At 43.6% G+C, this 27,762-nt stretch overlaps 1 protein-coding gene across 3 annotated transcripts; it reads right to left on the bottom strand.

Annotated features, from left to right (window-relative positions):
• Window positions 1–1,650: 1,650 nt before the first annotated feature.
• KCNA5 (potassium voltage-gated channel subfamily A member 5) lies at window positions 1,651–27,756 on the bottom strand. 3 transcript variants are annotated; one of them, XM_015629484.1, is made up of 4 exons: window positions 24,753–27,756; window positions 6,731–6,816; window positions 4,978–5,112; window positions 1,651–2,313 (listed from the first exon to the last, which is right to left on the bottom strand). In XM_015629484.1, exon 1 carries the CDS (start codon window positions 27,741–27,743, stop codon window positions 26,283–26,285), a length of 1,461 nt encoding a protein of 486 aa, XP_015484970.1. In that variant the 5' UTR covers window positions 27,744–27,756; the 3' UTR covers window positions 1,651–2,313; window positions 4,978–5,112; window positions 6,731–6,816; window positions 24,753–26,282. The 3 variants fall into 3 exon arrangements, with proteins under 3 accessions (XP_015484970.1, XP_015484976.1, XP_015484971.1); XM_015629490.1 differs by lacking the exon at window positions 6,731–6,816; XM_015629485.1 differs by lacking the exons at window positions 4,978–5,112; window positions 6,731–6,816 and adding an exon at window positions 4,805–4,932.
• Between the last annotated feature and the right edge of the window lie 6 nt (window positions 27,757–27,762).

The following is a 27,762-nucleotide window of genomic DNA, read 5'->3' as shown; positions in this document are numbered from 1 at the left end:
ACAAGGAGAAGCTGGAAGGAAATTAATGAACATGCTTTTGGCAAAACAGCAGCGGTAACTCACCTAAATGAAAGAAGGTGTCCTATTTATAGAAACCCTAGTTATAAGCCAGCCCCAGCTGTTTGCAAGAACATACCTTGTTTCTAATTGGAGATGTCTAGATGTGTACACTATGCCTCCAAGATGTAAGAGGAATCAGGAGCTCTCATTTTGGGGTACATAACAAAATAGAGCTCCACTCAGTTCAGTGATGGAGGTGTAGGTAAGTCAGACAAGTCACCTGTCACCACTCACAACCCTCAGGATTCTATTCCCTGGAGATCCTATTGCCCATTCCCTGTGGTAAATAGCCCACAGCTTGACTTGGTTCAGCATTCATTATATTTAAATGGGACATTTTGCAATTTGTATGATTTAAAATCCTAAACAGAGGCTTGGCATACAGCATTAAACGGAAAAGGATGAGAAATGCCCTTCTCTCTTTGCTTTGTAAACAGCTATATTTGATGGAGTCTTGCAGCAAGGACATGTTCCCAACACACTGCATGTGGTAGAAAATTTCCCAGTGACTTCACTAAACCTTTGAGACCCAAAGGAATATTACAGCAGTAAAAAGCCAGCATTGTACAATGGCCTCGAGTTTCTCCTGGCAGTGAATATCTTTTCTGAAGAAAAAGCCAAAAAAAACTGAATCTCCCCAAAGCAAGAGAGACATTGAATGGTTTCATGCCCTTGCTCTGAGGGACTTTAATGTCCATGCATGCTCAGAGTGCTCAGAATTTTGATAAGTTCACTCTAAGATCAAAGCCTGTTCCCAAAGACTCAGAAATATCCTCATTAAAGCCTCAGTCCTGCATCCATTTGTGCATCCGTTCATGTCAGTCAGGACTATGCCTCAGCACAGAACTGAGCACCTGACTGGATCCATCCAGCAAAAGAAAATCAAGGGAGTTAGAAGGAATGGGAAGATCCACGTGACAAGGATTAAGTCCTCCAGTTAAAGGCCTAAGGCTTGCATCAGCCCTCAGATCTCCTAGGTCATGGTACTCTTTTCCTTAGTAGAGGGAGTTAAAAAAATACCAACCAAATTCCTTTAAAAAGCTTGTGATTCACAGAAACAAGTTTCATTTAAATGCAGGTAAACTCTGAGGGGTTTAGTGAGCACAAACCAGAAGAGCTCCACTAATGTCAAGGAAACGAGGCTGGTTCATGCCAGCTGAGAATCTGCCTATAGGACTCTCACAAGGCAGGGCCAGATCCTACAGTATCCAGTTCCAAGAGCTGCACAGGGAAGTACTGGTCTCACACAAACTTCTAGTGAAATGGGTGACACTCCCCTGATTCATGCAATAGCAGTTGTAAATTTAGCCATGGATGAGAACTGAAATAAAGAACATAAACCTTTATGGAGCAGGAAAATCTACCTTTCAAGTCCAAACAGACTTATGAAGAATTGTTTCTGAGCTGAACTCCCACTCACTGGTAATTTTTCCACCACCTCAAATCCCACATCAGAAGAACTTCAGGTTGTGACAGACAGATATAGATACAGATTTAGTTATAGAAATAGATATAAATATAGATGAACACATTTAAAATTATCAATCATTATTATTCAGAAACTGTTATCACTGTCAGGAACACACAATATGGTTCTGAAGAACGTGGACATTATTTTATTGAGTTATAGATGGGGAAAAGGCTTAAAGAATACAGGTAATGCACATATTTGAAATAGAAATATAAACATAAACAGAAAAATGTTCAAGTCAAAGTCACATGAAAAATTAGACTAAACTTCAGATGCATTCTAGACTTGTATGTACAGCATTTTTCACTAAAAGTAGAAATACAAACTCCAGAGATGCAGCACATCTCAAGAATACAAAATAAATAAAGATGAGTGCCAATAAAAGAAAGAGAACAAACACTTGAATCTTCTTCCAGAATGATGAGAAAGTTTGATATGTAAGAACCACGGGAGAAGATGCCCAATCTATGACAAGAACTCAATTTATTTCCAAACAAAAGCTCAAATAATAAAGTCTTGTGCCTGGGAGTGAGCCCCAAAGCATTTAAACTTATCTCACTCCTATTGTGGAGCTGAACAATTCCTCTATGAGAGAAGCCTTGGAGCAGACCAGTGTTTCAGTAATCCCAGTGAAGAAATCCAATCCTGGGGATGATGGGGACGTCACAGTTATTTATCCAGAAGGAAGTTTTCAGCAGCTTCCAACCCAAGATGACTTGAGAACAAGGAATAGGATGGTTTGGTTTCAGACTCTGCAGCAGTGTTTTCCTAATGGTCAGTGTCTGCAGGAGGAAGGCAATCAGGAGAGTGTCATGCAAAAAGCTGCAGTAATTAAGGAGGAAAAACCATTAGGCTCCACAGTGGACACAAAATTATGGCTTGGAACAAAGTGGAAGGTGCCCTTTCCCATGACAGGGGGTTGGAACCAGAGGATCTTTAAGGTCCCTTCCAACCCAGGCCATTGTGTGATTCTCTGAAAGGTGCACCATTATTTCACTTTCCTTTCAAGCGTGTTACAATTAATTGAATGACACTGAGCACCATCAGCAGTTTTCCTGCTGAAAGTTTCTCCCTCATCAATTTGTTTGCATAACAGATATCCTTGAGAAAAAAAGCCAGCCCTGTTTCCACTCCCACAATCCTTGCAAATTGGATTTTTATGGTAGATTTTTCCTCTCTAGAAAAATAGGTCAGTTCCCCTGCAGTAATGCACACAATCTGAGGCCCATGTTTCTGCTTGGAATGAGCACACATAGAATGCAAGTGCCCCTTGGAACTGGGCATCTGCACATGCCACCCTCTACTTCAGCTGGTCAAGTGACTATTTGCAGATTTCCCCTGCCTTCAGAGCTGAAGCGAGGCCTAAATGCTTAAGCCTTTTTCTACTTCCAATCTCCCTCTCTGAAAATATGGACCATAAATATCTTCTCCCAGGAGATTAGTCATGGAACCTTATTGGGCTTAAAGTTATGTTCAAACAATGTCCTAGTAAAAACAAATAGTAAATAAAGTGTGTTCCAAGGACATCAAATCATGATTACAATGACTTCCATTTTTGTAGAACTTTCAAAATAAGTCTTTCTTTCTTTACGCATTGGAAAATAAAAAAGACTTGGTATACAGGAATAAGTAAAATAGATGGAAATATACAAGTAAAAAATAACAGGAGATTGCTTAAGAGTATTTAAAACTAGAAAAGTTACTCCTAGAAAAGTAGCTTCCCAGACAGCTTCTGTAAGACAAAATAGAAAAGAAAGAAGCAGAAAAAAGGGGATTTTTCAGCTTAGTGGGATGAAAGAAGTTGGTTTCAACAGGGTCTGAAAGGGAGCAAGGAGTACTCAGACCATAACTGCACACCTGAACCACATGCTCTTACACACACACATACACATACCCCCCTTAAATCCATCACAATTGAATGGTGCCTTCTTTCAGCAAGTGTGCAAATGCGCTGCTTCATAAAGCAGCCCTGAAAGGGCAAAGAAGAGAGAGAGCTCTACAAATATTGGTCCTTCACGCTGTAAGTCCTGCAGCATGGGGACCACACAGCCACTTCCCTGCCTGTCTCAGAAGGCTGTTCCCAGTTTTGGTAAAGTTTTACCAAAAGTCTTGAAGGTGAACTTAAGCCCAAGGTGACTTACATGAAAAAAAATAATAAAAAAAAAAAAAACCACAAAAAAAAGCAAAAAAAAAGCAAAAAAAAAAAAAAAAAAAAAACAACACAAAAAAAACCAAACAGCCAAGTGAAATCCTTTGGCAAGGTTTTGAACTGAACCTGTGTGAAATGAAATAAACAGTTCTCCCCACTCCGAAATACCAAAGGCAGTTTCTGTCAGAAGAGCTCCCCATGTGTTAATCTGCAGTGAAGCCTCAGTGCCAGAGCTGGCACCTTTTCAAGTTAAAGGAAAAGCTCCTGCTGTCTTTATTGTGCCCAGATTCCTGACTGGATTGAAAGATACCAGAGTAAGAGGCTTCCTAAGTTCCCAAGAGCTCTCTGAAGATCACTGCCCAGTGGTTAGAGGAGATGTTAAGGGGACTGGTTTAGAAACCTCACACTGGCTGACATGAAAGTGCTCCTTAGATTTTGGTTTTTGATTTTTGTTTTTTGCTCCTTAGAATTTGATTTTGTTGTGAGTGATCTCAGAATGAAGCTCAGCAAATCTGATGGCAGATTTCAGTAGAGAGAGTCACATCTCAAAAGAAAATATTTGGCACTTCTTTTTTAAATTTTATTTTACCAATTCCACTTTTCCTATTTTTTTCCCTAGTAATTTATGTTAGCTAGAATCAAACTTGAATTTTGTGTGGGTTTTTCATGGTATTTTCACACTCTTCTCCTATATTTTCTCCGTTTGAAAGAAGAAAGAGTGAGAGGAAAAAAAAAGAAGGTTGGAAAATGAAGGGACTTTACATTTAGAGTTTGAAGAAATAAATTTTTTCAGCTAAAGTCAATTTAACTTAAATTGACATTTTCATGTAAACCTGAAAAATACAAATGTAGCACTTTGACTCTCTGATTACATATTTTCTACAGCAGGAATTTCTTGATTAAGAATTTTCAGCCAACTTAAAGGCATGAGTATTAGGAGTCCCTGCAATCTGGCATCCTGAGCTATAATCTTTGCGAGCAGCAGGGAGGGATCTGTTTTGAGCAGCAGAGCACGCTGCAGCAGTGGTGCCTGTAATACAAGTGAGGATAACACAGGGCAAGAGATTAATATTCTGCATCACACTGGGCTCTGTTATTTTTATCCTGCTGTTTCCTTCACTCACCATCTCATGACTCACACCCTCCCCACACTGGAATTTCTGCCCTGGTCTCGTGCCTCACTGGTGTGTTAGGGAAGACGATGTGGAGAGCCATCTGAAGAGCACCTCTCCTGCTTGAGCTCCAGGTTGCTCTGGAAAACACAGAGAGGCAACAGAATTTACAGTTTATCACATACCTGCTCTGGCTGTTGCAGCCTCCTTAGCAAACTGTATTCAGCACTTGTCAGGGTTACAGTTCTTCCTTGTTTTTACAGCTTTAGTGACACGTCTGGATGCAAGTCCCAGCCTTTAGTAAAAGTACAGGGCTCAACCTGTGAGGTGAGAAAGGACTTTTGTGAGAAAAGAGCTGCTTCTTACACATTTCCTGGTTACCACCTCAGGGATATAGTCCTCTATGCCACACTAGGCTGACCATCCAGGGTGGGTGCTTCCTAAGGCCAAACCACAGTTCCCTGATGTTGGAAAGGAGGGCCAGGTCACAGGAGGAATTAGATGTTGAAATCCTTACTAATTGTACATATAGCTACTCTGATCCAAAATGCAGAACATCTAAACCCCAGTGCAGTCTGCTGCTGTAGAATCCTGCACTCACACTTCCCAGAGGATTCAGTTCCCCAAGTGCCTGGACTCTGGCTTCTCTTAAAATCAGAAGTAACATGGAGTTTTCTAGTTAGGAACCTAAATTCTACCTCCTCCCAGAAATGAGGCTGATCAGAGGAAGCATTTTCTCTTACCTCCTCTCTGAGTGGTAACAACCACTGCTCAAGAATCACAATTCCTTCCTTTCTCTGTATCTGAACTTTCATCTCCATCTTCTTGTCGGCATTTCCTAACCAGTCAGAAGCCAAGAGCACAGAAGGTTCACTCTATATGAGCAAGCAAATATTCTCTAGGCTAGAGGGAATACTTCAAGCAGCAACTGGACACCATATCACTCTTCAAAAAAGAAAAAAATTCATACCAGAAAATAGCAGATAAATCTCACTCTAGATATTTCCTCCTCTTTTGCCCTGCCACTTTCAAAAATGAACTTCATTGAAAGGTGTCAAAGAATATTCATATGTCGCCAAAAAATCTGAACGTTTATCTGGGGAAAGGGGAATAAAATCCTAACTTGGGCATGAGAATTCCACTCAGTAGTAAAATTCCCCTCCATGCAAGTAATGAAGCAATGGGCTCTCCAGGACCTCAGAGTGTATATAGCCAAAGTAATGCCCTTTTTTCTGAGAAGGTAGATAGGAGTCAGCTTGGTTCTAGAGTCAGTTTAGCAGAAGGATCACTTTGCAATCCATTGCGTTATTCCAGCTTTCACAGGAGAATTTAACAAAGGACATCAAATAGCTCCTTCTCACAAGCTTTTAGATCCCCTGACCTCCTGCTTTTTCTTTTTGCTCCCATCTGGTTCTTCAGGTAACACTGGAAACATAAAACACCCATTTCTGTGGATGTTTTGTTCTCCAGATTTGTCCTAGGGCAAACTTCCTACTCTGTCACATCAACTCAAGTCCTTCACAGGGACTGCTGATGATGACTCAGAACAGTCAATAAGCCTTTTGTTGGTGAAACAGCCTCATCCAGCAGAGGCTTTGTTGCTCAGAACCCAAAACCAGCTCAAGTCACCCGTCACATGCTCTGCCCTCTCCTCTTGTTCCTTCTTGACATAACTGGCTGCCTGGAGAGGGGCAATGTGCATGATGGAGCAGGAAGGCTGATGGCCTCCTGCCATCTGATGGCTGATGGCATTCACACCACATCCAAATGTCAGGTCTCCCCCGAATCCAAAGGGCAGAAGCTTCCCTCACTCCACCCTCAGTCTAGAAATGTGACCTTAACACAACAGTCATGCCCTTCCTCTCAGACAATTCCTCCAGCTGGAGGATGATCAATGTGAGAGCCCCAGGAGAGGCTGAGGAGGATGTGATTACTGACCTGAAATGAAGCTTGTGCACACTGCAGGAGAAGCTTCCACTAAAATCTCTTCCACTGGAGTCAGCACCTCAGGACAACAAATGCTGCTGCAGTTTGAAAGAGGATTACCAAAAAAAAAAAAAAAAAAAATTAAAAAAGCTAAAGGGAATTGGAGCAGCCAGAGAAAATCTTGTTAATGCAGCAGTGTCCTGCTATGAGCTTTCTGTTTAACAGAGAGGCTTCTTGGTACTACCGAGTTAAACAAGTTTTTACTGTCAGACACCTGTCAGCAGTCCTTTAGAGTGAGCTTTGTCCTGAGCTGCAATCTCCTGGACCTGTCTTTGTCTGCTGCTGTTCTAAGCAGACTCTATGAATCCAGAGGAACCCTTTCTATATCTTGCTTCTTAGCTCTGTCTTGTCACCTGAGGTGCACAAAAGGTCAAGAAAGAACATATGAATATCTCAAAGAGGGTATGAAGAGGATTGGTGCCAGGCTCTCTTCAGTGGTGCTCAGTGACAGGATGAGGATCAATGGCCATAAACTAAACACAAGAAGTTCCACCTCAGCATGAGGAAGAATTTCTTTCCACTGAGGGTGGCAGAGCACTGGAACAGCTGCCCAGGGAGAGCCTGGAGTTCCCCCTCTGGAGACATTCCAAACCTACCTGAATGTGTTCCTGTGTCATCTGCTCTGGGTGACCCTGCCTGGGCAGGGGGTTGGTCTGGATGAGCTCCAGAGGTCCTTTCCAACCCTAAGGATTCTGTGAAAGCAATCACTTAGAACAGTCAAGAAATGACTTGCAAAGAGCAGCTTTCCATTCACACGGAGCTGGTCTCTGCACTTCCTCCCACTCTTCTCCAAACACGAGGAAAAGATACAGGGACACTTTTGTCAGCTTGAACATGGGGTAGAGCAAAGCAGGAGACTTTCTCCACAGAAGTCCTTTTCTTTCTCCTTTTTTGGAGGATGTTATTGCAAGATACATTTTTGTGGAAACATTCCTGATTCAATCCAGGGTTCTCTTGCAAAGGTTTTCTCAATCATATGGGAGATGAGCACTTTGTCACCTCTCACAGACAGTGACTGGCAGCTCCCACAAGCTGGAGCAGGGTGGTTATTTTAAACAAGATTTTTAATATTCCAGAAAAAAATCCCAGCAAACTAGTGTGATTTCCTTCTGGCGATTCAGAAAAAGGAATTGTAATCCAGAGGGTAAACTAAATATTAAAATGTATATAATCACTATAATTTCCAGAGAGCAGTGATCAAAATTGCCTCACAACTGTACATTGCATTCCTGAAACTCAATCTTCATGGCAAATGGATGCCTACTGTTGGATAAAAATGTCATCTGGCACTGAAAACAACCAAGAAGGATGGTAGTTCCTTGCTCAGAGCATCACTGAGAAGCACTTAAAATTATTGATGTAAGATTAAAACTTTAAAAATAAAACCACATAATTAAAGAGCAGGAATTTTGTCTTGAACATGAAGTGTCACCATTTTCAAGACTAGTTCTATATTTGGAACAAGAATTAATGGGAAAGGAATCTGAAAAACCCAAACATCACTACTCAATATTTCATCACAAGAAATGTGTGAGATACTTATCCATCTCACAAAGAGTTTCTGTCCTAAGAGGAAAGGTTCACAGTTTGCTTTTTCAAGAAACTACAAGTTTTGTACTTTCTAGTATTAACTGATTTATGCAAATTTTACACTTATCCTGTCCATGAATTAATAAGTTGCCAATCTTGCTGTATTTTAAGTCAGATCAGCACCAGATGGAGAGGAGACTTGCTTAATAAGGGGTTTTATCAAAAGAGTAATTAAGCGAATATACATCTGAAATCCAGTGTCAATACTGAGAAGCCTAACAAACTTTCCTAAGAAGCTGCCTGGTTCTGTGGTGGCTGGATTCAGTTTTAAAATCATGGCAGAGATCAGTATCATTTCTTGAACCATGTTGTGCAAAATGTCTAAAGTGAGCCCTGAGCTCAGTTCTGACCCCTGTGAAGTCTGTGGCACCACACCAGGCGTCTTCCACTGCATCAGGACTGTGACTTACTGTTTCTAAGTCAGACACTGGCAATTACCTGAAGTGCACCCTTTGGCTGCCATGGCAAGGCCTAGATTAACACTTTCACCTCCAGTTTAATTAGACCAGCAGACCAGCCTTGGCATGTTCAGCAGTATTAGAGCAATCTGCCTGTGGCATTGCCTTTCCTGTGTTCCTGCTCCTACACAGGCTCTGTGAGCACAGATTTTTTCTCCCTGAATTGGGAATATAGACCAGGAGCAGCTTCCCATCAGAAAAACACAGGTTTTACTGAAACAATAGCAACTCCCCTCATAAAATGCAGTATCAGGTCAGGTTTGCCTGTGACAAAGGCAAATGCAGGCTGGCACAAGGCAGTGTTGAGTCTGACAGTGTGACTTCCACAGGCGTTGCTAGAGCTTGTGGGAGGTATTGCTGTGACTCATGGAGGCTGGCAGAGCTAACAGGGCAGCTTGGTGAGACAGTCCTGTTAATGACTCTGGTGGTTGTACGAAGAACAGGCCATTGACAAACTGAAAAGGAGCACAAGGTGTTTCAGAAGTGGGCATGGGAGCAGCCACAGCTCCTCTGGGCTACTGTGCTAGGGCCTCACCACCCTGACAGGGAAGAATTTCTTCCTGATATCAAATCTAAACCTACTCTGTGTCAGTGTGAAGCTATTGCCTCTTGTCCTGTCACCACATTTATAAAAAATTCCTCTCCATCTTTGTCTCTTCAGGTACTGGAATGGATTTGTTCCTGTGAAGGCTATACCTGCTTAAAGAAAGGCTGAATGTCCCCTCTCAGTGAGTGACACGCCTGGTGTAATCATGGGAGAAGACCAGACAAGGCTCCCTGGTGCTTGTGTTCCACTGAATATTTAAATTTTCTTTGGAAAGATAGAAATGAGACAGAGTAGCCTGCAAATGCTCAATTAATTTACAGTAGCTGGGACAAAAGGAATGTTGAGATTCTTCAGAGAAAGAGGAAAAAGGTGGGTCAGCAGACAGCAAAATGCCAGAAAAAATTGCTGCATAATGTGTAAGAAAAAAATCCTCACGTGTATCACAGAGATCTAAACTTCAGTCTGTGTTCTGAAAAAACATGTTCTGGGTATTTATAGTGATGCTGGGTAAAAAGAAGCCAGCCCAAATTTAAATCTGAATCAGGCTAAAACTTAACCAACAGTGAATATTCAAGAGACCTGGCTGCCACCACTTAGAATTTAGAGTCAGTACTCTAAATTCTACCTGTGAGAGACCACCCGTGAAAAGTTTCACTACCTGTTAAGTGAGGGCTTGAATTCACGACACAGGGTGTGGTCAAAGCTGTAAAGGTGACAGGGTGCATGAGAAAAAGAGTGAAAGTGAAAATATCACCTTTATAGTAATCCGTGGATCAGCCCATTTTAGGATCCAGCTTTAGGTGTTGGAGCTTAAAACTGACTAAAAAGCCTAACAGGAGATATGTGAATGATCCACAGCAGAAAATATAAAAGCAGGAAAAGGAATTACTTTTTAACAAAAGATGTAATTAGGCTATGGAACTCAGCAACATGGGTAATCAGAGAAGCCAAAGGGCCAGGACACTAAAGGGAATATCCAGATTATTAACTACAGAAAATAAAAACATGGAATATATTGTTATTTCCACTATCTTTTTAAATAGTAAGCACTAATCTGGCATCCCATGATGCTACACAGGGTCTTTACACATCAGTTCAGCACTTGCAACCCCCTAGATAAGTTTTCTTAAGGAAAGTCCAAAAGTCCCATTTGCCTAGAATTGTTCCCACCTTCTCCAGCTTTATTTTTCCCATAATGCTTTCCCAGTTTAAGCATTATGGACTGACAGTGATACCCAGCGTCATATAAGAGACCACAGAAACAGACGGATTCATAGTTTAGTCAGAAGCTGACAGTGAGGAATAATTGCCTCATCCTGATCCTTTTCCAAAGTGATTTTTGCCACCAGCTCGAAACAGGGCTCAGACTAACCCCTGTTCCATCCAACCAGCACTAGGAAAGTTTACCAAAACCAGCAGCAGTGCTATTTCATCCTCTCTCTGTCTACTGAAGCCAGCTGCAAAACATCCGTTCAATTCTACAACAGAACAGGCCTCCAGAGTCCAAACACAATCTGAATCAGGTAAGGGTGGAGTGGGCATCTCTCTGGTCCAAATTCCAGTCATAGAATCACAGAATGGCTTGGGTTGGAAGGGACCTTAAAACTCATCTCATTCCCACCCCCTGCCACAGGCAGGAACACCTTCCACTATCCCAGGTTGCTCAGAGTCCCATCCAACCTGGCCTTGGACACTGTCAGGGATGGGGCAGCCACAGCTTCCCTGGGCAGCCTGTGCCAGGGCCTCACCACCTTCACATGGAAGAATTTCTTCCCAATATCCAGTCTAACCTTGTTCTGTGTCAGTGTGAAGCCATTGCTCCTTGTCCTGTCACTCCAGGCCCCTGTCAAGAGTCTCTCTCCATCTTTCCTGTGGGCTCCCTTCAGGCACTGCAAGGCCACAATGAGCTCACCCCAATCCTTCTTCTCTCCAGACTGAACAACCCTAATTCTCTCAGCCTTTTTGTATGGATACTTACCATCCCCTTCTCGGACTGATCCCAGGAGTTAGTGCTCTGAAGCTAAGAATGGTAAAGGATTTTTCATCCCTTACAGGATTAAGTTGCTCTTCATTTGATGCCTATGAAATTTGGTAACAGCTATGACATAACTGGTATTGAGCAGCACAGGTCACCCTCAATGCCACCTGTACTTCATCATGGGTGATACCAATGGCTCTCAACACACACAGGTGATAAAAAGAATGTAACACATTAAAAAAAAATAATATTGCTTAGCATCTTGTTGAAACGTTCCCTTTGTGGACAGCAAATTATGGAGATGGCATCTCTGTTTGCAATGACTTCAGTGTCTTCCCTGAATTCTGAGATGACATTTAAAAATGGGGACTGTCTATCTTGGAAAGAGCCATGTTTGTCCTGGTTAGTCCCTGCACAACCATTCTCCTTTAAAATAATAAAGATTAAATTTATTTTAGTATTCCAAAGTGGACGCAGTTACGCATAAGCCAGGCCTACCCTTATTCCAGATATGCTTATCCACAAAGGAGCATGCAACACTTTGAATCATGGTAATTAAGAACTATTTTTTTCTAATTCTCATTCAGATTACACTCCCCAAGTATTCCTGTGTAGGTGAAGCCTTGCAGATTTAGAAAAAAACCTCTCCAATCTCTGGTCAGTTCCTAGAGAAGAAAAATTGCTGTAAATTCTTGCCTGTAAAATCTGAAGAGCCACAGTAATGTGCTCTTTTTACATGCACTGCATTTTCCTCAAACAAATGTACCAAGAGCAAAATAGGTCAAAATTCTGCAACAGGAACTACAAGATGATTCCCAGAACATACATGTGTTGTGTCAAAGCCCCAGATACATTTCTGTTCCCAAATACCTTTTGATTTACCACCTAGGGTATAACAAAAGGTAAGGCTCAGTTATTTTGCCTTTTCTTTTTTTTTCTTTTTTTTTTTTTTTTTTCTCCTGGAAAATATGCTTTTGTAAGATATCTCTTGCTTTTAACCTGTGTGCTTATACATTATTTTAAATAGCCACTGGGCAGATGATCTCCTGAGAGTGAGTTAATAACTTGTAGGTAGCTTTTGGGAAGCTTTTTGAAATCCCTTCATGCAAAATGATTTCACAAACTGCCTGCATGCTATTTTTTGGCTATTTTAACAGACTACTTCAAAATGGTCAAGATGAAAAATGGCAGATTGTATTCCATTTGTTTTGCAGCAGGCTACTACACTTATTTTACCATGGTAAAAGAATATAAAGGGAAAATAAAGCACCTACACAGCTTTCACTGAAGATTTTTCTAGACCTGGAAGCCATGACAGGCTTCAAGGTGAGGATGTTTGGGCCTCTGCCTCTCTTCTGCAGCAGTTCTTACCTTTCAAAATCAGGTTGCTTTTTGAGTGAGGCTGAGTGTTCAACACAGGCTGAGTGTTCAACAATCATGAGTCAGACTTCACAGCATCATAAGATTAATGTAAAAATCAGATTTCAAACAGGAGGTTCTTCCTGTTCACTACTGGTTTGGTAGTGAGACACCATGTGCTTTGCATGGTATAAAGTCAAGTGTTGCAAGTGTCCTGTGTGGTGAGCATTTCATCACTGATTTCACTAGAAATCCATCACTGACAAAATTCTTCAGCCTTTCTTAACAATGGCAGCACGTCAAATGCCTTCTGGTCCTCAGCCAGGTTTGCTTGTGTGTGAACCAATCAAGCATGACTGCCCTCTCTCCAGGGTGATTCATAACTTTGGAAAATAGAAGAAAAAATATAATACCTTCAGTTGGAAAGGCCCAACTGTCTGAGCACTCCTCTCCCAGTGTATACTGTGCCCAGCATTCCTCTGTTCCAGGTGCAGAATCCAACATTTGTGGTTGTTAAACTTCACTCAGTGGCTCACAGATCCAAATCTCCAACCTCTCAAGGCCTCTCGGCCCTGAAGAGAGTTGAGTTTGGTGTCACCAGCAAATGTCTAATGCTGTGTTTGACTCCTGCATCCAGGTCATTGATAAATAGTTGAACAGGACTGTCTCTAGACTTGAATCCTGAAGAAACAAGGCCCAAGGTATAAAAACCCATCAGCTCAGAGCCCCAAGCTGATAGTTAGAGCACTTGGTATTCTTCCCTCCAGCACAGTAAACCCTCCCACCATAAAGGACCAGGAAATGACACTTCCTTCAGGGGTCAAAGTTTTGAGGACAAAGGACAGCTCTGAGATGCACTTTCCTTTCAGAAATCACACATTGCTAATATATATGTACCTAAATTTTCTTTTTAAAACACCCAGCTGCTTAACTGCTCACTGAGAACCAATACATGAGGACTACAAGCCACCCTAAACATGGAATCACTGGAAGGGTCTCATCCAGAGAATCCGTGATGAACACAGCCTAAGAAGTCCTATGGATCCAGAGATCCATTCTACTTGTAAATTAGTCCCTGGCCAAGCCTTCCCTCTCTTCCTCCTGCGCCTCCATGCTGACCACTGCAGTGCAGCAGAAAAGGATATGAGCTTTAAGCTGTTCGTACTTTGAGAAGGGAGGGAGGGAGGCACTGTTTGCCTTATTTCTAAGCACAACTCTGCTGCTTGCTGTTACCCTGTAAATCCCATCTAATTAGCATTTGCAGCACTTCAGAGAAGTCTGTGAATGTACCATGGTCTCTCCTGTGTGGATAGAGCTACAGTTTAGGACAGGTCATGCCACAGCTTTTGCCTATGAGAAGCAGTTTTAATTTTGGTCTTTCTTTCCCCTAGGCAGCCAGCTATGTTTCCAAAAGCTTTAAAAAGAAGTTATCTTCTTCAAGGCCAGTGTCCTTTTGCCAAAGTTGGTTGGAAATGACTAACAAGTTCAAAAGCTCCTGTTGAACAAAAGAGGGACACAAAATACACCAAACCATTCTCCAGACTGAACCCAGCTCAGTCCACTACTGTCTGCAGAGCTGATATGAACCAGTGCTCCACAAATCCAAACATGTGTGAAAATAGCTGTACCTAAACTTCCTGCTAAGGCCACCACTAAGCCAGTGTCCCTGTATGGGGAATTATCCTCAACAGGAGCCAACCCTAGGAGCCCTGCCGGGGCCAGAACGTGTACTCCATGGCACACACTGGCATCACCAGCAACCCCGCTCAATGGGCATTCCACTCCTGCATCCAGGTGGTTATGCTGGAGACAACTAATATTGGAATTGTTATTGATAATAATTGTAGACAACTGTTCAGTAAGGAGCACCAGGCACAGCCCCATCCCCTCAGCCTGGAATATGGGAATCAGGAGGGAGATGAGGATGAGGCAGGGCCTGTTGAGCCTGCAGAAGAGAGAGGGCTGGGAGAAGGATGGTGCTGGTGCGCACATAAGCACCCTGCCACTGTCCTGGGATGGCTGATGTGCCCACCAAAGCTGGAGGAGAGCCGTGCTGGCTCTCTGGAGCGTCGTGCCAGGGGCAGCTCAGCACATCCTGATCCCCCCCGGGCAGCAGGGCAGGCTCAGCACGGAGCTCTGCCCTGCTGCAGGACCCCGCCACTCCTGGGCACCGCTTGGCCTCAGTGGAGAGCTCCAGGCTTCTGCCGCGACCCGGAGCCAGCACTCAGAGGGGGCTGCTGGAGCCCTGGCTGGAGACAGAGCAGGGCTGTTCCAGCGAGCTGATGCTGCACCCTCAGAGCCCCACCTGCTCCTTTCACCATGCCTTCAACCCTGTGCCAGCCCCTGCTCGCTCCGTGCGAGCCTACGAGCTGCTAACAAAGGCATTTGCTCTGATGAGGCAGCAAAAGCGAGCCCCCCACAAAGCCTATAAGAATCGCTGACATTCGCAGCGCCGTGAGTCAGCTGCGCTCATCCTCCATATTGCACCGGCTCGCCGGGAATTAGAAAACTGCAGGTTTGGTTTGCTACAAACCAGCTCAGCTCTAAGCTGTCTTGTCCCTGTCATGTCAGCACCAAACTGGAAGGAACAGCCACAGAACAGGCAGATTTGTCTGCACCACTTCACACTTCAACCTTGGAAAATCCACTTGCCAGGAACTTCTCTTGCTGCTGTACCTCCCTTTGGGAAAGATGCTAATTGGCTGTTTGTCATCTGTTCAGAAAGGGGAATTGGATATTGCCTGGCTGAGTCACAACCTGCTGAAATTCACTCCTGCCCTCTCTTTAAATTGAGAAGGCATGTCTGGCACACACCTGAACAAAACACTTTATGAGTAAAAATTCTTTTCAGTAAGATACCTGCCTCATGGTTCCTATCCAACATAAACTAAAACTTTACAAAATCAACCACTGGCAGCACTCCTAGAATATTTTTCCATTCACACATATTTCTAAAATGTCAACACCAGTCTAACCATTCTCATCTGGAGAGTCTGCCATCAGATGTACATTAGCCTGGGGAAAAAAAACCACCCAAAATGCAAGCCCCTTCCAAAAAGGAAAGCAAATTCCAAGTATGTTAGACTGGCTCCTGTCTCTGGGCTCTGCAAATGAGAGGAGGAATTGTTACAGTGTGATTTTACACCCATAATGATTCAATTAGAAAATCAGACAAGGGAATGGGGATGGGTTTTCCAGTGATAAGAAGTGAATATGTGATATTACTGTTCAGGCCTGACTTCCTGTTTTTTTGGGTTTTCTACCCAACAGCAGACAAAAAAAGTCCAAGGCAGGACCTTAAGAGCCACGTGCAGTGCTGGAATGAAATCCAGACAGCTAAACAGCACTGCATCTGGCTGTGGGAGAGCTTCCCTGGGGAGAAAGCATTTTGGCTTGGGCATTTTGTTCCAGTCTTCTGTCTCTGATTATTTTCTCTTCCAAATTCAGACCCTTCACATCCCTCCCCAGCATCACCTGCCTTGCCTGAGAGATGAATGCTCCAGGACATGCCATGCTGCCATTTGGTCATGCTGAGACCAGGCAAGAAAATTATTGTTTCTACACTGTGCCCATAGCACATGCCATCAGCATTCCTTCACTCTTAAGAGAGATCTCAGTTTAATTTGGGCTGTCAGGACTCAAGGAAAACAAGGGATGTGACTGCAGAGCTCCAGTCTATCTGAGCAGGATTCCTGGAATGGAATCCTGTTGACTTCAGTAGGACTAATCTGCAGCTACAGAGTGAACAGAGTCCAGGGTGTGCTTCTGAGACATTTTAAATATATATTTCCATGAGGGCTGCAAAAATGACTTTACAACTGCTCTCCCTCTGAGAAATAATTAGAAAGCCCTCCTCCCCTTACTGGCTCTGACTATGATTGCATCTGCGCACCTCCAGGATGTGTTTGGCATCTGAATTTTGCTTTCTTGCAAATCTTCATGTTTTCTACATGTGCATTTGCACTATGTGTCCTGTCTCTAAATATTAACACACAAGAAACAGAGTTTTCACCCTTACTCATTGTTGAAACAGACCTCAAGGAGTGATACCATGACACGAAAAGTTCCATCATTTTTTCCCAGGCGATGCACCTCAGCATTCCAACCTCCACATTCTGGTGGTCTTTTCTGACACCCACACTAAACCATGTGCCCTCTCATCTGCCGAAGGAAAAATCCTATCAACTTGTCCTTAGTTGTCCCTTCAGAGGGACTTCTCACCCCCTTCTTGAGATGGTTGACAGCATTAACACTTTAAACTATTGTAGTTAGAGCTGACAAGACCCAAAGATTTTAGAAAATATTTTAAGTGGAAGTTTGGTTCTAGACATGCACCCTTTCTTCTCCCTCTGTCTGAATTTAACTCATGTTCCATTACCTGGGGACCAATGGCATGTAGGCTTATCTAGAAACCACAGAAGAATTCTAGTGCTGGTCCACTTTTTGCCTGTGCTGGGTGGTCTGTGGCTTCTTCAGCATTAGAATTCAGTGTGTCCCCACCCCTTTCTTCCTTTATTTATTTTTTTTAATTATTTTTTTAATAGTACTTCCTGGTGCATCCTGCTGGATAGGAAGACCAGGGGATATGCTCAGCCACCAGGGCCTGAACTGGAATTCTAAGCAGAGTTAGAAGATGCAGCAACTGAAACACAAGGTACAGCCTACACTAGGGCCAGGCAAACAGGAAAATCAGCCCAAAACCAAAGCAACAGTATCCCCCTCCCACTGTCAGATCCACTTATGCTCCTCTTTGTGCAGCTGGAAGAGTGTAATGATTTTTAGTTAGAGTTGCATATAGATGAGTGCAGGTGGAAGCAGAATTAGATGAGAAAAGATTTTGGCAGGAATAACTGTTCTCAGTGAATAGAGACTGATTATTGTTTAAGAATGTGCCAAAAGGGGGAAATGCTTTTAAGATACCCCCAAAAATTGCCTGAGTGCAAGAGGCATCAAAGCAGGGCTGGATCGATCTACACTTGCCACCTCAAGAGTTTGAGGGAATGTTCCCAAGCAATTAATCACAATCAACTACACTTAAAGGTTCCTGGTCATGCTGGTAAGTCTGTACCCAAGTACTGTCTCCCAGAATACTTCCTAGGCACGATGTGGGAATGAGCAGAGGCCAGGAAGGGAGCCCAGTAGGCTGAGTGCCGAACACCTTGTTTCAGAGCGAGCCTCTGGCAGCAGGAGCACAGCCTGTCTCCTGCCAGCTGGCCTCAGTGCCAGGGAATGGTCCTGGGCACATTTTGTTTTCTAATATAGATGCAGTCAGGATGTCTATGAGAATGTATCTCTCCCTCTCAGTGAATATCCAGCTTCCTTTTTAAGAACAGAGCTACCCCATTTTCCACTAGCAAGAAGAAGTTCAAATGCTATTTTGAAATGCCCAGTGTTTCCAAGCCTTCCAGAGAGATTTCTCTTTCCTGCTCCAGAATTCTGTGTTTCTCAGCCTCTGCTCCATTGTAAATATGTATCACTAAGATGGAGATACTCTGGGAAACAAGTGTGAAAGGGAAATTTGATAAAATCAAAATGTTGTTGGTTACTGGAACTTACTCCGCCAGGCCTGCAGGAGTTGCCAGTGGCTGCCTTAGATCCACACATTCTCCTAAAGGCAGGTACCTGTATCCTTTCAAGGCACTGGGCAGACTGTTAAAACATGATCCTGAGACATACTGTGCAGGTATTTCACCCAGTGGCTGAAATCCAGAGACAACTGTGGAAGCCACCCTCCCTTTCTCAGCCAAATGTTCTGATATCTCAGCTGTGGATTCCTCCTCTTCCCTTTGCTTCCTCTTTGGCTCAAGGAACACCATCTTCTAGCACAGAGGCTAAGCTTAAGCTAGAGGGCATTCCTTCCCAGAACAAGCCTTGTCACCCTCCAGACTCCCTTCTTCTTTGCACCATTCTCTTGCATAATAAAACACCATGTATTTTCACGATAACCTTTCTTTAAACAGCCCCTTTGTGCAGCACTACCTTGAAAATTACTGTTTGCTGAACTGAGAAACTCATACAATTTGCTCTGCAAATTCATGTTAAATGATCACATTCAATCACACCCCATTAGATTGTCAAATCATTTTAAGCAAGACAGAAAAAAAAATTATAAGGTCATGCTGTTTAAATAATTCAAATAATTTTTCACCTTTCAAACCACAGGCATTTCTACCTATAATTAAGCAGGGAGGAGGGAAAGGGAGAGGTTTTAAATGTGTTGAACTTACTTGAGAGAATTAAGTCAGTGTAACTAATCCCTACTAACTGAAGAGAGCAAAGCAAGCCCTGGTATGTATTTTGTGATATTTTCTAGGGGAATTACTACGTGCTAAGACACCACTACTGGAATGAAATCATACAAAGGAAGAAATTCTACATACTCCTTGTACACACCAGACCATTAGACCAATGTAGTCTATTTAAATCACATCTTTTCCTACAGCATCTTCGTGGAAATCAATCAATCAACCCTGACATGAGTATTTATTATGCAGCTGTATTGTCATGAGAAGAGCTGCAAGGTTTCATTGCACTGCTCCCCCACAGGAGTGAGGAAACCACCATTCCTGGCCAGGGCTGGGCATGGGATTTAAGAGAAGAGATCTTCAGCATTTATGCCCAAACTGGCTTTGTCAGAAAACTAGGGGAGGTCAGAGTAACCAGTGTCTTGAGAGGGAAATTATTATCTGTTTCCATCCAGTGTGGCTTCTCCAGCAACATTCTTTCCAATGTCAATTTTAACATAACCACAGATGTTTTCCACAAAGTTGCAAATGACAATCTCCATGGCACACCACAGTTGAAGCACAGAAATAAGATGTATCTTTCTATTTTTTCCTCTTCCTGTCAATCAGGTGTTAAAACCTACACCGATTTATTTGGAAACATCCCCCTGATGATTGCGAATTATTTATACAGAAGAAAACTTGTAGATGACTTTTGGTTAAATTCTATCTGGAAAATTATTAATTCTGCAATAAGCATAAGGACTGTGTGCTAGGAAGCCCAAGCTCTAATGAAAACACTTTGTTGCCATCTAGGAAGGATATACATTTTACTATCAGGTCATTTCTGGGGCATCCACAGATTCTCTGGGCAACTTGTGCCAGGCCCTTACCACCCTCAAAGGGAAAAAATTCTGTCTAATATCCAATCTAAACCTATTTTCTGTCAGTTTGAAGCCTTCCTTTTCTTTAAACAAGTTGGTATTTCTCTTCAAAATTTCTAATTCCAATGAATTTGTTAGTCATATCATTATCCGCTTTATTTTTTTCCTATTCCAATTACCATAAAATATTTTATTTCATATTATTTCAATGGTTACTATAACCATATTGTTCACAATATTTCATCATACAAATGTTGTGTATGTTCTGGTCAATGGGCCCACAAAGTTTCTGGAGAATTTCTGTGTTTACACCCCTTGTGAGCTGACACACTGATGTCAGGTGGCATGACCCAGCTCCACTGAAGAGTATCAGCACCCTGAGGTCCCACATTTAGGCCAGAGAAACAGAACTTTAACAAGCTGACCAGGAGAACTGGGGACCAGTTAGTGCACACAGAAAAGAAAATTTTAAAAAACCCAAAACCCCAACAAACAAACCAACTGAAAACCATACATTAGCAAACCTACAAAAAGACTAAATGGCACAATCTAAAAAAACTAATTAATGGTGCTCTCTATAGCAAAAGTCATGGCAGAATGATTTTGGAACAATGATTTTAATTGGACATAGGCTATATTATTATAAAGACCTTTTCTATTTCATTTTTTGGACATTTGTAGCTGTGGAGTGAGGCTGGTGGTCATACAGTGACATGTCTAAAGGCAGGCACCATGAACCAAAGGCAGGCAGATGTTGTTATAGCTTTATCTCCCAGTTTCCTTGCTGTTCCTCTGTCCTGCACTGGATCAGCCCTGTTATTCCTGAAGCTTCCTCCACACCCTGCCTGCCACACAACATTCCGATCGCACTGCTAGCCAAGTGGCAAGGCCAAAGTCTTGATGAGGTGCTTAAAGCCCTCCTTCAGTTATTCCCTAAATATGGCAGCAACCACCCTGAGGCCCCTACCAAATTCCACTCCTGTTCATGGCATCTTGCTAAATGTCTGGATCAGATGTCAGCGAGGAAGCTCGTCCCTCACCACAGCTCAGTGGCACTATCACATGCCACTAAATGCTCTCCTCATCTGACCTTAGCACCAGCTTCACTGACATTGATCAGGAAGAATTATTTCATTACAGGAAAGGTTGTCAGGTATTGGAATGAGCTGCCCAAGGTGATGGTGGAGTCACCATCCTCAAAGGTGTTCAAGAAGCACCTGGATGTGGCACTCAGGGCTCTGGTTCAGCTGACAAAGTGGTGATCCGTCACAGGTTGGACTTACTGACCTTTGAGGTCTTTTCCAACCTCAGTGATTCTGTGACAGGTTTCAGAAGAGACAGACTTTTTTTGTGCACACACGTATCTCTCACGGAGAGTGCTCTGACATGTGTTTTGTTCCCTAATGGGAGGTGAAGGGCAGTGCCTGGAGAATGGCTCAGTGCACTGCAGCCAGCACCACCTCCACCAGACCAGCAGTGTCTGCAGCTGGAGAGGCCAGGGAGCAGCCAGCAGGAGTGCCACGTTCTCCTTACAGAGACCAAATTAAAAGAGCACACAAAGAAGAATACGTTCATGCTGTTCAGACCAGCATTAAGTCCTCTCTGTGTCCAGTGACCCCACACCAGATGGGTCACAGTGCACAGCTGTTGGCACCCAGTCCTTGCCTGAAGAGCCACCCAAGAGACCATAGAATCTCTCTCTTCCCTGAGATCCAAATTTCAGACCTCCCAGTCCAGCCAAGCCCACTCTTATTTGTACCCTCTCTGAGCCCTCTCATCTTTTGAAAGGCTTGGTTTTCCCTTCCACAGCCTTTTCTTTACCCTGCCTGTACACAGAGCATGGTGCAATTGTTCATAAAGCTCTGGGAGATGAATAGTGTTATATAACTGCTTGTTACTGTTTTATCATTTTTTAGGATGATGGAAAAGTAAAAGGGAAATGTGGACTACCCTTGGGGCCAGGCTAAGCAAACTGAACTTACATTACCAGTGAACCAAATGAACATTCACTTCAGCATCTCCAAGAATGCATTTTAGTGCACAGTGTCCCATGTGAGAGGACAAGCCATTAATAACTACAGCAAGTGTGAGGTGAGGGAGCTTCCCTGTTGCAGCTCCTAGCCAAAAAGAGTTTACAAAAAAGTGTTGGTTGGTTGTTTGGCTGGGTTTGTTTGGAGTTTTTTGTCTGCAATGATTGCTATTCATTAAGCTCTGGTATCTTTATGCTTTTGATATGGGAAAGAGGTCTGACTCAGCCTGCAGTTTATTCCAGGTCAGCTAGCATAAAATCAATAGTGGTTAGGATGTATTTCCTTCTTGTGATGGGCTTGGAAGAGAAAACTCTCTTCCTGTCTCACACTTCCAGGAGCCTTCTTGGAGGGATTCAGTTCTCTCTTACTTTCACACTCTTTTGCAGCACAAATTTGCATCAGCACATTACATGACTGTATCACAAACACACATATTCGCCCCAAAATCCAAGAAGAAACAATGTCTCCAAGCTTTCAGCTTAGGTTATAACTCATCTTTAAATAACCATCAGAGAATCAAGGAATACCCTGAGCTGGAAGAGACCCACAAGGAACATCCAAGTCCAACTCAGGATCTCAAACCTCAAAATCATAAAGATCGGTGCATCTAAAACCCCTGCTGAAAATTGTGTTGGTTTAAAAATGTGTCCATGCTAAATGCTCTGTTGAACTGAGCACTGACCGTGTTCCTGGTCACATTACTCAGTATTTGCCAGCAGTACCTCTCATTAGAAAGCAATTTCTTTAGTGCTCTATAAGCCAATAGAAATAATGTAATATAAATATAAAATATTTTGTAAAGGTGTTGTTGAGGGTTAGGTGTCCTTTTTTTTGTTTTGTCCTTCTGGCCTGCCCGGGGAATTTTTTACCCATTATGTGCTGAGACAACCTAACTGCCGGTACTTAAGGGTGCTCAAAACGGACAAAGAGTGGCCGGGCCCAGGGGGGGAGGGAAAGGGGCAGAAAAAGAGGGTGGGGACAGTTTTTTAGCTGGGCTTTCTTCGGCTTCGGGGAAGGACGTTGGTGTGCTGGGTCGCGGAGCTGCTGCGGTGGAGAGAAGGGAATTTCGCCATCACCCAGACGGAGCGGCTGCTTCTTCTCCTTCTCCCCTCTTTGTTGGTGGCCTCGCACCCCTGTCCTGCCGGGACGTGTGGCAGTGCCAGCCACCACCGCAGAGCTGCTGATACACCTCAGCCACCGGCCCAGGATCTCAGCTCATCCCTGCTGTTTCCAGCCGACTGTTCCTCGGAGCCCTGCAGGAGCACCAGGACTGACTGCCCGAGGGGTTTGTGAAAACAAAGCCTCTCCTCCATCCCATCTCAGCCGAGAAAGCTGTCCCGGGGTCCCTGGTTCTGTGTTCTTGTTATTGCTGTGGTTATTGTTGTTTGTTTGCCTGGTTATACTAGTAAAGAACTGTTATTCCTATCCCCAGATCTCTGCCTGAAAGCCCCTTGATTTCAAATTTATAATAATTTGGAGGGAGGGGGTCTACATTCTTTCATCCCAAGGGAGGCTCCTGCTCTCCCTAGCAGACACCTGTCTTTTAGAACCAAGACAGGTGTCAAAACCAAATTTGCCTGAACTGTGCTTAACAACTGTTTAGAAACACAAACCAAGCAAATATTTTTAACCATACTAAAAGAATTATTTGTTTTCTTTCTAATGAAAAAAAAATATGGGTTTTTGTTATGGAAAAACAGAGCATATTCAAACAGAAGGTTGAATTTAATTTCCTGTCAGATGAGTGAGCTCAGGCAGCTCCAGAATGAGAAGGCAGCACTTTAAATTGTGCTTCCATGAGGAGAGAACCAGTTCAGCAAAAGCAGCAAATGGATACATAGGTGTAGAAGAAGAAAAGTAAAAAAGGAGGAAGTCCAGGCCTTCCCTTTGTATCACCAAGATCAGCTTGACCCACACCCCATAACCCTGATCTGCTTTCACTGACATCAGTTTGCAGCAAATACTACAGAGATGTAATCCCAATTCCTAAAATCCTTACACAGGATTCCAAAAAAATGGCTGCATGGACACACTGCCTCTGCTCTGAGGAGCCAACAGCCCAATCCAACACAATGTACAGCTGGAAGACCAAACTCTGGTGGTCAGGAAAGTGGGGGTAGTAGTTCACAAAAAACCACCCCAAAACCTCACCCTGAAAGATTCACTGCAATTGTTTGGTGCTTACTCGGCAAGTCAGATGGATGTGATCATTGAGGGCAAATCAAAGCACTTGTCTGAGCAAAAGCCTTACTCTAAGTCCATCAATGATGCAGATCTCAGCACGTGCAGTAGAGTTACACCACTTCTTTGTTTCATCTGAGATTCAGCCTCACCAAAGAGCTGATTCTGCTCTTCTCTCTGGTACAAAAACTGCCACCAAAGCAAAGTGGAGATCTCCCTGAGTCTGGAGTGCAGCTGCACTGGGCACTCTTCCTGTCAGTCTTGTTTCAGACAGCTCCTCACCACATTACAGTCTCATTCCCCATCTAAATAAACAAGCAAACCAACCAAGAAACCAACATCTAAAATTCTAAAATTAATGTGAAATATGCTGTTCTCTATTATGAGATTCAAAGTCCTTCCCCTCAGCCTTGGGTTTTGGGCTGAGCACACTGTTCATGAAAAGCATGACTGCTTAGCACTTATTTTACTGACTAGGAAGGAAAAAATCATCATGCATTATCATTAAATTAAATTTAAGTTAAATTAAATTAATCATGAGCATTATCATAAAAGAGCATAGTCAGGCACAGGAAAGCAGTATTTGTGTCTGGGGGAGAGAGTGTCAGAGCACTGCTCTGGAAAGCTGATCTCAATTTATCTCAGGACATAGATGAGGTACTTGAATAAATTGTAATCCCAACTGAGCACTTATTTATATTAGAAAATTTGTTAGAAACAAACCTTGAGCAATGTTGGCAATCATGCCTTCTCTTCCCTGCTACTCTTGCTGTGTCACAGGATGTGGGAAAGGCATGGAACATCCTTCAGCAATAAAACAGAAGTTGGAGGGGGAAACAGAGATGTCCTTTGCATGAGAAATGGTAGGAAAGCTCTTTGAGCTAAAGGTGCAACTTTGTGTCGGTCTTCAGAATAAGCTATGATCTTGATGAATGTGTCACTCGTCTTTCAACAACACCTCAGCTGTAAAATCCACAGCACTGAGAAGGTTTTGTTTGGAAATAAAAGAAACCAGGGGTATGTTTTGATGAAAAGATAGTGCTTTCCACCCATGTCCAAGAGAAAAGCCACGCGATGGTTATTTAGCAGCACGGCACGCTGTGTTCAACTCCTGTAGTGCCATCAACTCCCGGTCTAAGATAACCAAATCCAGAGAACTGTGTACACAAATGGTGTGTGCAACATAAAGGTGATTGATACACACGCTCAAGAAACCTGGAGCGTACAATGAAAGGAGTTTTGCAGATATTGCACTCAATATTCTACTTTCTCATTGTGCCTATCCACTCCCTTATGTTTTTGATCTGTTGTGCACTTGAAAATCTGTTCAGATCACTTCTGATCTGTTGTGCACTGGATTGAAACCAGTAACAGTATGTTTTTTTCCTTTCAGTCTCAAAAATATAACAAAGGTATAAAACTGTAAAACCACAAAAAAAAAAAAAATAAAAAAAAAATGAGCTGCACATACTTTTTTGAGTGGGGCCGGTAAGCACGTGACTGAATTACTTAGAAATTCTGAACGAGGAAGGTAACTAATACACTTATTTATAAAGAAGAATATCTACAATATTTAATAATTTAAGGCTCACAAGAAACTAACATATCAATGACAACAGAAGTTTTCTGCTCTAGGGCTCAAAGCACCAAATTCACTTCACATACAAGATAACCAGATCTGTACTGATCACTAGTGGAAAACTCAGTGCTGATCTGCTAATGTTCCTAGTGCTTTAATGATATCATATTTCACAGGAATAAGAAATCTCCTTTCAACCATAAATACAGTCATACAGATACAAAATATATCTGAATAATTTCAGTTTGAAACTACAGTACAAAACCCCTCAACCTCCCCCCTCCCATCCCCAATCCAGTCATTCTCCACACACACACCCCCCAGTTCTTTATACTAAACTCGGGGCAACTGAATCAGTTACAAATTATCCATTTAAAACCAATGACCATTTGCTAAAATAAGTTTCTACAAATTAGATTTTTCACTGTCATAATTTACCAGCTCCTGCATCATGGAGCATAGCTTATTCTTAGTCTATTTTAAAAATAGGTGACCCTTTGTGTCATGGAAAAAGAACATAAAAACATGTATTCCTGGAGGACTGCTCAGGACAGTGATCAATTTATAAAATACAGCCTGACTTAAAAAACTAATTGGTACTAAAAGAATAATTATAGTAGCAAGTCTTTGACACCAGAAAATCCTTCTGCCCCTCTGAACTCTGTCTCCTTTCCTCACAGGTCTGTTTCCCTATTGGTGTCCAGACAGAGAGCATAGAGGGATTTTCTGAGATCTACATTACTTTTCGCTTTGATATTGGCTTTCTCTAAGGAGCTGGTGCCACTGTTGAACTCCTCACTGTTTTCCAAGTGCACAACAGATTTGTTTAGAGAGTTTTTACTGGGTCTTCTCTTCACTTCCCCCCCACCAGTGCTGCCCTGAGCACTACTGTGTTCATCTTTGAGGATAGCCTGCTCTTCGTGGTCAGTCTCTCGGTGGTAGAAGTAGTTGAAGTTGGACACGATGACAGGTACAGGCAGGGCAATGGTGAGCACACCCGCAATAGCACACAAGGAGCCCACAATCTTGCCCCCCACAGTGACAGGTCTCATGTCCCCATAGCCCACTGTAGTCATGGTTACTACTGCCCACCAGAATGCATCAGGGATGCTGGAGAAATGAGACTCAGGGTCATCAGCTTCAGCAAAGTAGACAGCGCTGGAGAAGAGGATCACCCCGATGAAGAGGAAGAAGATGAGGAGACCCAGTTCCCTCATGCTGGCTTTCAAAGTCTGTCCCAAGATCTGCAGCCCCTTGGAGTGCCTGGAGAGCTTGAAAATCCTGAAGACTCTGACCAGGCGGATGACTCTGAGGATGGCCAGGGACATGGCTTGCTGCTGGCCCCCACCCCCATTGCTGCTGCCAGCCCCGGGCTGCTGCTGCTCATGGGCCAGCTCGGTGCCCAGGGTGATGAAGTAGGGGATGATAGCCACGATGTCGATGATGTTCATGATATTGCGGGAGAACTCGGGCTTGCTGGGGCAGGCAAAGAAGCGTACAAGGAGCTCGAAGGTGAACCAGATCACACAGGTGGTCTCGATGATGAAGAAGGGATCAGCCAGGCTACTCGGTGGCTGCATGGGTGGGGAGTCCCCGGGCGTGCCATTCAAACCTCCACCTTGTGGGGGCAGGGGTACGGGCATCTCCCTCTCGTCCCTGAACTCGGGCAGGGTCTCCAGGCAGAAGGTGATGATGGAGATGAGGATGACCAGCACGGAGACGATGGCGATGGCCCGGGCTGAGCTGGAGCTCTCGGGGTACTCAAAGATGAGCCAGACCTGGCGCTGGAACTCATTGCGAGGCAGGGGCTTCTCCTCCTCTTTGATGAAGCCCTCGTCCTCTCGGAAGCGCTCCATGGCCTCCTCGCCCAGCTGGTAGAAGCGGATCTCGTCGGCGAAGACGTCGATGGAGACATTGACGGGCCGGCGGAGCTTGCCCCCGGACTGGTAGAAGTAGAGGATTCCGTCGAAGCTCGGCCGGTTGCGGTCGAAGAAGTACTCGTTGCGGAGCGGGTCGAAGTAGCGAATGCGCTTGTCGGGGTCGCCCAGCAGAGTGTCGGGGAACTGGTTGAGGGTGCCCAGCTGCGTCTCGAAGCGCAGCCCCGAGATGTTGATCAGCACCCGCTGGTGGTGCATGGGGCCCGAGTTGGCCGCC

The sequence above is a fragment of the Parus major genome, chromosome 1A (genome assembly GCF_001522545.3).
Source record: "Parus major isolate Abel chromosome 1A, Parus_major1.1, whole genome shotgun sequence".
Lineage (NCBI taxonomy): Eukaryota > Metazoa > Chordata > Aves > Passeriformes > Paridae > Parus > Parus major.
The sequence above is the reverse complement of the archived record's forward strand: the minus strand, read 5'-3'. Positions and strand labels throughout refer to the sequence as shown.